The following is a 12,500-nucleotide window of genomic DNA, read 5'->3' on the forward strand; positions in this document are numbered from 1 at the left end:
AACGGTTTGTCAGGAGGCTCGCCTCAGCTCCACCTCGGTGCCTGTCGATAGATTGATGGAGACTTTGAGAGTCAGCATTTCCACAATATCGGCCGCCATAGATATACATGGATGGACACCTATGGGTGACATCACTCAGGCTTTATCCACGATTTACAGTCTATGGTCTTAAATCTGCTTGTTATGCTAATGTTCATGATAACATGCTGTAGTGCGAGTATATAATTAGTTTTAATAATTAGTCTAAACCCTGTAATTTATAGTATCAACGCTCAGCTCCCGTACAGGTAGTTTAGACGTCACCCATTGGTTTCTGAAGCCTAACTATGGAAGTCGCCATTTTGGAAATGCTGTACAAAAACTGACTTTGGGTCAACGTAGTAACATGCTAAGGGGGTGGAGCTGAGGCGGGCCTTAAGCCTCCTGACAAACATCTGTCAGTCGGATCAGCCACGCCCCTTATTATGCAGAACTCTTAGCAATCATTAAAAAAAAAAGATTATATAAGTATATGTGCTTAAGGGACTTCTGGACCTTTAGAGCTGGACTCAAGTGGACACTCAAGGAACTGCAGTCTTTTTCATTTCCCCATTGGCTTCATTTTTTTGAGAGCGGAGGTGACTGCTGGGTGTACACAGATGATGTGCCCGTCTTGATCAGACCTATAATGTCCAAATATACTGAAGAAGGTTCTTCCCATTGGCCGTGGAGCTATCTCTGGCGTTCTTCTACGGGCGGCGAGATCGTTAGATGGGCATGCCGACAGTTCCAGTTTTTATTTAGAAGACAAACACATGAAACGCTCAAGATTTCTGGCTTTGTTTTTGTCAAAGCAACACCTCCCTCCAAATTCTTACCATTGGGTCAAATGCACATTTATAGAAACGTCAAGGCCGACAGACGTCCCCCAGTGGCTCCAGTAAGCCATCGGACAAATGAGCTAAACGCCACTTCATGTTTAAGTGATTTATTTAATAGAAATAGTGTCTGAAATTCAGCTTTCTTAACGTTAATTCTTATGTAACCCTCTGACTAATAAGCCACGGTGTAAACAAACAAGTTTCCCACCCCTGTAGCTGGTGGTGTGTGTGTGTGTGTGTGTCTGTGTGTGTGTGTGTGTGTGTGTGTGTGTGAAGCAGTGAGTGCAGTCAGACTGCCGGAACGATATGCTTTGGCTGCCTCACACATTCAATCTCCTGTGTGTGATGTGTGGTTGGGCCTCCGGCTGTTGTGGCAGCCTCACATCTGATGGCTTAAACAAAGTAGGCCGGTCTGATCTCTGACCTTCATCAGAGTCTTCTTCCATCTCCATATTTGGCCATTCTTTCTAATCAGCCGTGGATTATAAAGCTGCGGCGCGGCCAGGGGTAGGAGATGGATGGAAGCGGGCTGGCGTGGCGAGCTGCATTAGGCAGGCAGTACCACGCACACACACACACACACACACACACACACACACACACACACACTCACACTCACAGTCACACAGCTGCTTGGAGCGAGGCAGGTGAGGTGAGGTGTTTAGGTGAGTGTGAGTGTGAAACATTACAGCGGCTGTGTGTGAGGGAGTTCAGGCGGAGAAGGCAGAGTGACAGGCTGACTGATACTAATGCTGCTGAGGAGAGAGGAGGGCCGAGGGAGGAGAGGAGAGAGAGAGATGGTAGTTAGGGCACACACACACACACACACACACTCACACACACTGAGCAAATCACTGCAGTAGACTGTGTGTGCCTGAGCCAGTGGCAGCCAGTCTACCATGTGGCCATTAATTTGCCCACAATTACTCTGTGATGTCCTGGCTGGAGGCCTCAGACTGGAGTTTCCCTGACACCAGCTCATTTTCATCGTAGGACTGAGTCTCTGTCCTCATGCTCAGATTTCTGCTGTTAGCTAAAAATCGTACCTGTGGCGTTATGGCATGTGGAATTTAATTAAACATAAATGGCGTTTTCATACATGCACACATTTGTCGACCTGACCTCTTCGTTCCAGCCCTCCTTGTAGAATTTCCGCCTGAAGTAAAGGAAAGCTGACGTGTGAAAGCTGCAGGTTAAAGTCTGGGAAATTCACTGTATAGGGTGATGTTGTTTATAACAGTGGACCAGTGGACGACCAGTGCAATTTAAGAATCAGATTTTGCTTCACCTGTCATTTTGTAACATGGAATTTTGTAAACCATGGATGTAAACACGTGTCCTACCTCCTGAGCGTGTGTTGAAACTGCTTAAAGAGGACATATTCTCCCCCTTCTCCACCTTTTCAAACAGTCCCCTCCTCCACCTTTTCAAACAGTCCCCTGTAGTCTAAATGAAACATCTGTGCTGTGCTTTGTTCAAAATATAACATGAATCAAGCACCAGAGGAGGTTTGTGACCCTGTATAAACCAGCTCTCTCAGAACGCTCTGTTTTGGTGTGTGTGTCTCTTTAAATGTAATGACCCCCCGCCCCCCCCCCCCCCCCCCCCCCCCCCCCCCCCGAGTTTTCCTGGTAGACATCACTCCTCTGTAGAGAGAATAAAAATAGTGGACCTGCTCAAAAGTTTTGTTCTAGTCTGGGGGTGGAGTCCATGGGTGGAGATACCAGGGGAGGGGAGGGATTTTCTTTTTTACCAGAATCCCACTGTGACATCACAAGGAGAGCACATTAGAAACAGAGCATTTTCCTCTGTGTTGTAAGACTTATGCAGACCACAAACAAAGGACTGGATGGTTTATTTCACATGTTGTGGGTCAGTAGACTCTCAGGTTACCCAGATATATGTTCAGAAACACTGAAGAAGTGGATTTTTGGACGGCTGAGGAAGAGGACAGAGAGGGTTGAAGAGTGAGTGAGAGAGCAAGAAGCCGGACTAGAGGAAATATTAGACCTTGTTAGTCGACATGGCTCTTTGGCTTCTAACAACATCATTGCCAGTGTTGTGTCCAGATGTGCTGCCTTGTCGAAAAATGCTGCCATAGCACAAACGACAGCAGAGGCTATCCGTGTACTCAATCAAATAAAGCTCCCAGTACAGAGTCACTTTAAACACCACGCCTCGCTGCATCTGCACTGAAAGAAACAGGAAGCATGTTTTGATACTCTATGATAAAACCTTTATTTAAGACTTTAGAGGAAACATTTCTGGATAAGGAAAGCCCCTCTTCACCATCCTTTGCTTGTCAACAAATGCACGTTGAGAGGAAAGCGTAACAGCGCTCCGTGTGTTTTATAACAATGCAGTTACACTCAGAGACCTTTGGTGGGCGCCAAAGCGCACCAAACTGAATTCCTACTTAATGTTGCTTTGAGACATTGATTTCATGATGATGTTATGAAATGAAGGGCCCGTGTTTTTTCTGAGCACTTACCCCTCTTTAAGCGGTTGCTTTGAGCGCTTTTTGTACACGCAACGCATCAAGGTCACCATGACGCTCAAGTGGCTCGCTCCTGTTCATGCTCATAGCGACAAAAGAATCTCAGAGAAGTGTTATAATAGTTATTTAAAGGGTGCAGCACTAGTTTATCATAGAGGTAGTTGTTAAGATAAAAAAAACAACTCACACTTTAATGTCCTTCATGAAGTGCTCCTCAAGGCACTTCCTGTTTCCTGTTGAGCGTGGATACAAGTCCTGATTTAACCGTTGTAGACTTGAGAGATCTGTCGGCTGCCCTGAGTCCAGCAGGCTCCGCTTCTGTCTGAAAAGATGGGTCCAGTATTTATTTTTTATTTTAAATAAAGACGTCAACTTTGAGTTGTCTGGATGCATTTTACAGCTGATTTGGTTTAATCTTCTTTAACATTTGGTGCTCTTGGCTTTTTACGCTTCTTTTCAGTGTTCCTTCACTTTGTTGTGTTTAGTTTTCAAAAAGCCGTTTCAAGTCTTTGTCTTTTTCTATGTACAAGCTTGAGCATGCATTGGTGTAACTATTATAAAACACTGCTCTATGTTACTTTTATCTCGGGTTTGAATCCGATTTTAAAGCACATTTAAAGGTCACATATTATTCAAAACACACTTCACCACTATAACTCTAACATGTGTCTCTAATCCGTCTACAAACCCCCCAATGATGAGAAAAGTCCATCCTCTCTGTCTTCTGCCTGCTCCACTTTTTAGAAAATGTGTGCTCAAACAGGCCGTTTGGAGGTTTTCCCTTCATGACATCACAAAGGGCAGTAGCCCCTCCCCCAGGTGGGTGACACTCCCACAGCTAGGTGTTTGTTCTGCCCTCTGAGTCTGCCTTCTCACCGTAAACAATAGGACATGGAGCCAGAAAGCACAGAGTACACCCAAGCCCTTCCAGAGAGGGGGCGTGGTCAGACACAGCTCATTTACATATTTAAAGGTACAGACACAGAAACAGCCTGTTCTGAGCAGGGCTGAAATAGAGGGGTTTATAGACATGATCAAATACAGGATCAGAGTGGATTTAGAACAAGAAACTTCACACACATGTTGAAGAGGAGCTCTGACACTTATTTACACTGAAGAAGAGGAGGAGGATATGTGACCTTTAAAGTTTTGGTATAATCCTTGAGACAGGTGATAAGCAGTAGTGTGCATTCCAGGCTGTGCAGGCCTCTAACTTCAGACATTAAATATTAATCATGCATCAACACTGTCTCATCCTTTAAGGCGAGGGAAGGTTCCTTCTTTTCACATCAATGCACTTCCTTCCTAGAAGGAGGAGAATTTCAGTCCACGTCAAGAGAAAATTAAACTTTTATTTATTCCTCAAAAAAGGAAGGATGAAAATAAAAATAAGTAGGCCCAAAATAACATTTCCAGCTTAAAGCTATCTCATAATAACGAGGCTGTTTGGCTTTGTACAGATATTGACAGTACATAAGTGTTGGCGTAAACCACAGCCATTAAAGATTTATTCTCATTACAGCTTCTCATGCCCGCTCTGTGTTTTTCTTTCTTCTGTTGCAGTTCCTTCAACGCCATCAGACGGAGAGTTAGGCCGACCAGATGAAGACACATTTGGGGTGAGTTCTCTCCTTAATGATGTTGATGAAACAGCTGCTAAAGATGTCGCCTGTGGACTCGACACCGAGCTGCTGCGCGGTGCAACACAAATATAAAGTGGGTCTAATCTGTCAGAGGACCTTAGTAGCGGTTTGCATTGTGTGTAGACTTTAAGCACTAAGAATAGAAGAAAACACGTTCAAGTCATTGTTATAAGTTGTATGTTTGTACGCTAATGATGTTGACCGTGGAAGCACTTTGCTGCAGCTTTTTTTTTTAATGTTACATAACAAGAGATCTCGTGTTTTTTCACACAAGTGAGGTCTTCCACTGTAGTTGTGTTTATAGAAAGAGATTTTGGCAGACATTTTAAAATGCTCTAGCAGGAAACCAAGGTGAGATTTCACAGTGTGTTCTGTCTCCTGGTTGAATTCATGCTGCGTCAGGTCCTTACTGTACAGTGATGCATTAGTCCTACCCGTGAGCTGATATGACCACAAACAGTGTACAGGAAGTGGCCGAGCCACCTTGACGTCATCCATTGGTTTCTTAAATATCTTCTTGCAGTCTTTCTTAATTGGCTGTCCAATTTTAATATTTAATAAGCGACGCCAATGCAGGTTGACTTGACTATGCTGTTGCATTGGTCTGCCTGCATTAATACAAACAAGTTGCTGAGATAGAGACGTGTCGTCACAGGTAGCCACCAAGCAGCAACCTCTGTTGTTTAAGTGCCAAAGACTGCAGTTCCTTGAGTGTCCACATGAGGCTGGCTGCAAAGGCCAGAGAATCCCCTTTATGCCCTCTTGTTTACAGCCTGGTAGAAAATATTTGGTATCAATAGCCCATTTCCTTATTGGTACAAAACATACAGGGGCTGAATTTTATAACCCAACTGTTTAGAGTTGTTCAAGCCTTAGAGTTACTCATATATTTGCATAATTAGGGGCGTGGTCAAATTGACAGACAGTTGGACACCTTGTAGCTGTTTGCCAGGAGGCTTAAGGCCCACCTCAGGTCTACTAAAGTTAAGTAAAGTCAGCATTTCCAATATGGTGGCCACCATCACTGGCCTTCATAACGCTTTTACAGAAACCAATGGGTGACGTCACTGAGACAATGTCCATGTTCTATACAGTCTTTGGTGGACACGCCCCTAAGTACAACCCTGCTACATCATCTATTATTCTGTAAATTAGACCAACATTTCCAAGATAAACTTGATGCAGAATAATTCAGAGTGACGATTGAGAACAGATTCTTGTTTTCTGAGGTTCTGATTGGAGTCAAAGTAGAACCATTTTCACATTGACTTCAAACTAAACAGAATTCTGGCCCTGCTCACATTTTGATACGAAAGCAAGCTTGAGGCATTTCAGCATTGGCTTAACTTTTTTACTCTTGGACGTTACCTGCACCTTCTTATGCATTCACACCTGAGCAGTTTGGTCCGTTTGAATGAACTCTGGTGCTCTTTGTCAGATAGTCCGTTAGCTTTGGGTTGGTGTGAACGCTCAAACAAACCCTGGTCGGCTTAAAAATGGGGGTCTCGGTTTGCTTCCAACTGCACCGGAGTTCTGTTTGCCGTAGGTGAGAACACGTACCGAACAAAACGAGGGAAGTGCATTATGTGTTGAATTGGCCGTCTGTAAACGATGTCAAATTTTTTTTTCCAACATGGCTAACTTTAGCATTGCTATCAAAACCAGCCTTCAGTCTTGCAGGTTAACGTCCACATGCCTGTGGTTAGTGTGGTTACACATTGCTCTGGTCGATATGCCAGTTTAACCTGACACAGCCCACATATGACTTTCTCTTCATTTTATAGATCTAAATACTGACACACTGCCCCACACTACAGGACGCCATTCTTCCACTGTCCTGTTGTTTACTTCAGGGTCATAGTGCGGCATTAGGCCGGATGGAAACAGCCACTGACCGGAGCTACAGCCCCAAGTGGTGACGAGTGGCTACACAACATTTGACAGGCTTTGGTTGGTTATGACAAGCCCACATTGTCTGCTGCGTGAAAGTAAAAATAATTCTTTAAAGGTTGGTTTAGTGAACAGTCAGAGCAGGCGTGAAAACAGCTGCTCGTTGGATGCTTTCCATTGCATTAAAGATTAGAACATTAAATCCTGATGATGGTGTTAACAAGTACATTGTGCTGTGGAAACTAAAAAAGCAGCAGTCTTCACTAAAATGCATCCACTACAGCGCTCAGTAAGTCTCACTATTTAACTAATATGGACGCATATTACCAGTTGTACCGTTCATTAAAGGCTTGTAACTTTAACGTTGCAGCTTCGTATTATTTCCTCAAACTTACCCGGCTGTAAATGTGGCTTTCACTCCAGCGTCATATTTAAATTGCATCCTGTCTACTTGTATACATCGCAGCAAAGGCAGCTGCTGCAATCTATGAAAACAGAAACGGTTATCACAATCTATATGATGTTCAGTATTTGAGGTGATCAGAAATCTGTAAATCTTGATTATGATGTGAACACAGCATTTTTATTTCTGCTTGAATCTAACAGTGCTCCCTTATTTCTCTCAGGTTTCCATCGCTGTGGGTTTGGCGGGCTTCGCTTGCGTCCTCCTCCTCGTCCTATTTGTTCTCATCAACAAATACGGCCGGCGCTCCAAATTCGGTATGAAAGGTAAGTCTGCACAGATAGTCAGATGAGCAGACAAGGCGGGCAGACAGATAGCTTTGTTTTTATGTTGCCTTTCTGCACGTTGCATCACTGCGCCATTGAGTCCATCCTCGCAGCTAATCTCCTCTTCAAAAGACCGTTGTTCATCACAAAATGTACACATATGCTGATACTGTAGAAGTCCAGACGCTTAGCTAGGCTCATGTTGCATATCATAGAGGAATTCATTTGGAAGGGAAAAGATTTTCTCCCCCTGTGGAATGAATGATGTAAGACAGTAATATTCAGAGAATCTGCAGTTTAATCCTGCAGAAAGCCATACATTTGCAATTACCCGTACATGCACACATACAGCTGGATCAATACTAAAGGGCAGCGTGCATGCAGATGAGGTCTCTGCACCGTGCGTTTCACTGTGTCTGCTGTGTAGAATTAATTAGTGGACTCTGTGCTGTCGATCATGCTGAAGAGCTCAATAGGATTAATATGGCTTTTTGTGCATGCTGAGCTTTCATTTTGTGTCAGCTCCAGGTTTTTTTTTTTTTTTTTTGCTTGGCTCTGTCCGACGTGGTCGCTCTGATCTAGAAAACAGACAGCCGAGCAGATAGAGGGGAGAGGAAGGTATAGATGCTCAGGTCCCGGGGTTCAGGTGCTAACGTTTGCCCACACCGAAATGCAGCTGTTATCAGTTGGCAGGCTTCACTGGTTTGATGTGGGTGAGCTTCTGTTTCACTCACCAAAACTCACAGCTCCGTGTGCCTTGAAGACAAGCTGCAAGGATCCTCGCTAACATTCTGACTTTCTTTTTTGGTTTTCATTTAATTCAGTCTGCTTGTGTCTGTTCGTTTCCAGCATTTATCATTCCTTCTCTCAAAACATAAATTAAAAAAAGCAGCCACCATGCACGCCCTTCATTTTAATACCAGAAGGAAGGCTAGTAGCATTAGCAGCTGCCAACCTTTAATTAGCTACTTTACAGGATTAAAGTCTGTTACTTACCCTCCGTAAAGAACTCTCGCGCTGTAATTATTTAGGGGGGCGGCAATTATTACATTGACCCACAGCTGGCTCTGGATTTTATAGTTAATGAAGCTCCACGGGCGTGTTTGTTGTGTCATGGCAAGTCTTATGAAGCTAAGCTATGCTAACAAAGTGTTTCCACACAAGCAACACAAAGTAACACATCCTGTTCAGGGAAAAAAAAAAGAGGTTCACAAAGTCAGTTTGCCCTTTGTGTTTGTATGTATGAGATAAGATTTAATAGCTGCCCGGCGGCTTGCTAATGATGCGTCTGCCGTGCCGCTGCCACATTCTTATTCCCTTTGATCCACAGCACCTTTCCACGCTGGGTGATGATGCATTTTTCACACCGCAGAGTGGTTGAATATTTATAATATCCACCTGAGATAAAGTAAACAATAGAAATCTTTGTCTGCCAGGAAATCTGTTTTACATCATCGCCTTATTTCTTACACTGACAGACCTGCTTCATGTGTTTGGGAGGTTTTTTGAGGTCTTTTAATACATGCAGCATTTTCTACAGGACTCATTACAACTGTTAGCAGAAGGGTGCATTACTGCAGATGCATCGTCTCCATGCATGAACATGAACAGTTGGATGTTTGGTCCAAACCGCTCTTGCACACTGTTGGGATTTTTCTTTTTAAAGAAGTGCATTGAAAGGCTAACTCCACTGTGCACCACATGCTCCTCCGGCAACACTCGGTGATTCATTCAGTATGTTTAGATTGTGGGCTCCGGTCATCTCTGCAGTTTCTGTTTCGAGGCCGAGCAGAATGTTGTGGGAGGCTTGAGCACTGTACATACAAATGATCATGCCACATACGCACACAGCCTACCACTGGTAATATTAGTTGTTTTGCATTCACAGAAAATCTACCTGATAACATGTAAAAGCTGAGAATGATTTTTTTCTGCTGTCAGCATTTGGAAATGTTTATCTGGAACCACATGTTGTGTTCAGGATATCAGCAGGTCAGCAGCTGTTTTAATGGCCTGTAATGATTCCTCTTTAGAGTTGTTTACAGGGTGCAATTTCAGTGATGCTACTGGTGATATGTGATGTTTGCAACCAGAGAGAGATCAAAATACATCACTCCTAGCCGTGCACTGAAGGATATCACCAGGATGCAGATTTATAAGAAAGTCAAAATGAAAGCTGTGTTGGATCTGTCCTCAAGAAGAAGAAGAAGAAACACTTTGAAATGTTTGGTCGTTGAACTGAGTTTGGATCGATAATTTGCGATGCGTTTTAGGTAGTCGGGAAATCCAAACTTCGATTAGCTTTTTGCGACACAGCATCAAGAAGCAATTTGTAGCTCAGGTAGGAATGTTTGATCTGTAATTGATTTTTTAGATGCACTTCTGTGCAGATATCTGTTTATAGAGATGAATATATCATCGTCAGAATATCGCTGATGGGGCGTGCTACGAGCAGATTACGTTCCCCTGCTTCTTGGTTTTTCCTGCACACACCGAATGCCTGCTAATACGTAATAGGTCAGTACAGCTCGGACTATAAAATGTTCTCCAAACAGGAACCAGAACTCTTCCCATGCTGAAAAAAGCCAGACCCCCTGTGTACAGAATCTACTCGTTTTTTTTGTAAAATCTCCGCTGGTGGTTGTGTGTCGGCAGCAGGCTGCAGGTTCTGCACAGTGATTTGAGTTCAGTGTAAATAGAGATGCTGCTCGCCGTCACTGAGAGTGATTGAAGCTTTGAAACGGTTAAAGAGAGGTGGTGTCAGTGTGTGATCTTCCAGGACCTCACGCTGTTCTCTACAAAGGCCTGATTTGTTCAATGTGTGTGTGTGTGTGTGTGTGTGTGTGTGTGTGTGTGTGTGTGTGTGTGTGTGTGTGTGTGTGTGTGTGTGTGTGTGTGTTATTCCCTCCAATTCGTGTTCTGGAGAATCAGCTGGAAGGCCTGAAGAAGTCATTACCTTTGGATGGAGCCATAATGGATTTTCGCTCCACTAAATCACTGTGGCTCTTTTGGCTGTTGGAGTTTGATCACCGACCGTTTCTAGGCGTCCAATAAAAACTCTGTTTTTATTTTTTTCTACTTTTATGTGGGAGGAGTGTGTGTGTGTGTGTGTGTGTGTGTGTGTGTGTGTGTGTTTGGTGTGTGCATTCAATTGATTTGCTAGCATTTCAAGGCCCACTGCCAAGTCTGTCCACTGGCTGCCTCGTATTTACAGCTCCGACTGATATACTCCGGCTTCTCTTTATGTGCATGTAATTGTGCTTTTATTTAAGACGCTGTGCTTGTCTGCATGCACGCACGCTGGTGTGTGTGTGCACGAGAAAGTGGACTCTTACTGTAATAAAAAGAAAAAAACTGTTGTTCTGATCAATATGTTGCCGCCTGACCTCCAGGACAGAACATCCTGCAGCCTAAGCAGCCGGTCCATCCCATCGAGATTCTCTCCTGCCGGTTCTGAAGTGTCTTTCACACAGAGTTTTGTCAGCAGGGAATCAATAATGCTTCTTTAGAAACAGACACTCAGCATGTCAGTAATAAGTATTACACTCCCCTGTTATCTTTTTCTTACATTGGGGAGAAATTTACTCCTCCCCTGCTGCTGTAAGTAAAGCCGATACACAACAGCATGTATATCATTTTGTCACCTCTCTTATCTCACAGGCCAGACGTGTTGTATAAAGACTTATTGGCTGCACCATCTATTTTCTGCCGGAACAGTGCGATAGATCTGCCTTTTAAAACTGTGACTGACTATAAAAACAGAAAACAAAGCAAAGATAACCCGGACCGAAGGGATTCTTTAGCTTCTCTGTGGATCAGGGAAAAAACAACCTGACAAAAACTCACTCTTAAAGAGAACAGAATATAAATGTTTTAAACGTAAAGCAACACAAACACAGACAGTTTCCTGTTTTCAGTCCAAATCTCCCCTAACCTTAAAGGTCCACTCAGTGAGCTGTGTAGAGAGTGAGATGATAAAGGTATCTTACTATCTGATCATTAAGGAAACATGTTGAAGTGCTGGCTTCTCTGACAACAATGCAGCAGTCAGTATGTCCTCCTTCTAACTTTAGATTCTGCTCCTGAATGCTCTGGATTTGTTTGGACCAGAGAAGGTAGGCGCTTTTAAGGCGACCCCCCACACAGCCGTTTTGGATGCCCCTCGGTTTGTCTGATATGAGAGCAGTGATCAGGTAAAACCAGACCTGACCCATGCAGAGCTGGATAAACACTGAAGCTTCAGAGTCCACCACATGGTGACCTGTGTGAGCATCGACTCTAGAGAGGAGGGGGGGGGGAAGACTGCTCTATACAATGTTTAGAATTTGGATTGGCAAAGAGAATCACTCCCATGATTCCCCACCAGCCTCGACCTCATCAGTTGTGATTGTTTTGATCGAGAGCCCCCTTGTGGCGGAGTTTAAATACTGTGCATTTAAGTAAACACCTTAACTGGGTTTTGGTAGTTCAGGTGTGCTGCTTCTGGGTTCTAAACACACAACCCGTTACATGCATCCATAAACCATCTTTGGACGTTTCCCAGAAGTAGATTATTTCTTGCTTTTAACATGATTTGTGCATTTTGAAGCCTCGACTAGATCTTTACGTTTTGACTAGCATGATCTCAATATGTGACCTCATGAAGTGTCCTTATTGCACTTCTTTGCTAAATGAATTCTCTGTGATTTTCGTCAGTAACTTACCCAGACCTGAGTTTTTGGAAATTAAATCGTCCTGAACTCATTTGGAGGGTCCCGATAGGGCTCGGGGAATCAATGCCACATTGTGCTGCATGCTGGGTATTTCTGGGGCTCCTCCACAGCGACTGCTGGCAGCTGCCGTGTGTTTATATAAGGAGCAGATGATACAGGCACTATTTTT

At 43.8% G+C, this 12,500-nt stretch overlaps 1 protein-coding gene across 1 annotated transcript in view; it reads left to right on the forward strand.

The window, feature by feature from the left end:
• Positions 1-12,500, forward strand: part of ntrk3b (neurotrophic tyrosine kinase, receptor, type 3b) — a 251,433-nt gene that overhangs the window by 145,416 nt on the left and 93,517 nt on the right. Inside the window, exons 10-11 of the mRNA XM_061045439.1 lie at positions 4,921-4,976; positions 7,517-7,619. Of these exons, the coding sequence (XP_060901422.1) occupies positions 4,921-4,976; positions 7,517-7,619 (159 nt within the window). The remainder of the gene's footprint in view (positions 1-4,920; positions 4,977-7,516; positions 7,620-12,500) is intronic.

This window comes from Labrus mixtus, chromosome 1, assembly GCF_963584025.1.
Source record: "Labrus mixtus chromosome 1, fLabMix1.1, whole genome shotgun sequence".
In the NCBI taxonomy this organism is placed as follows: Eukaryota; Metazoa; Chordata; class Actinopteri; order Labriformes; family Labridae; genus Labrus; species Labrus mixtus.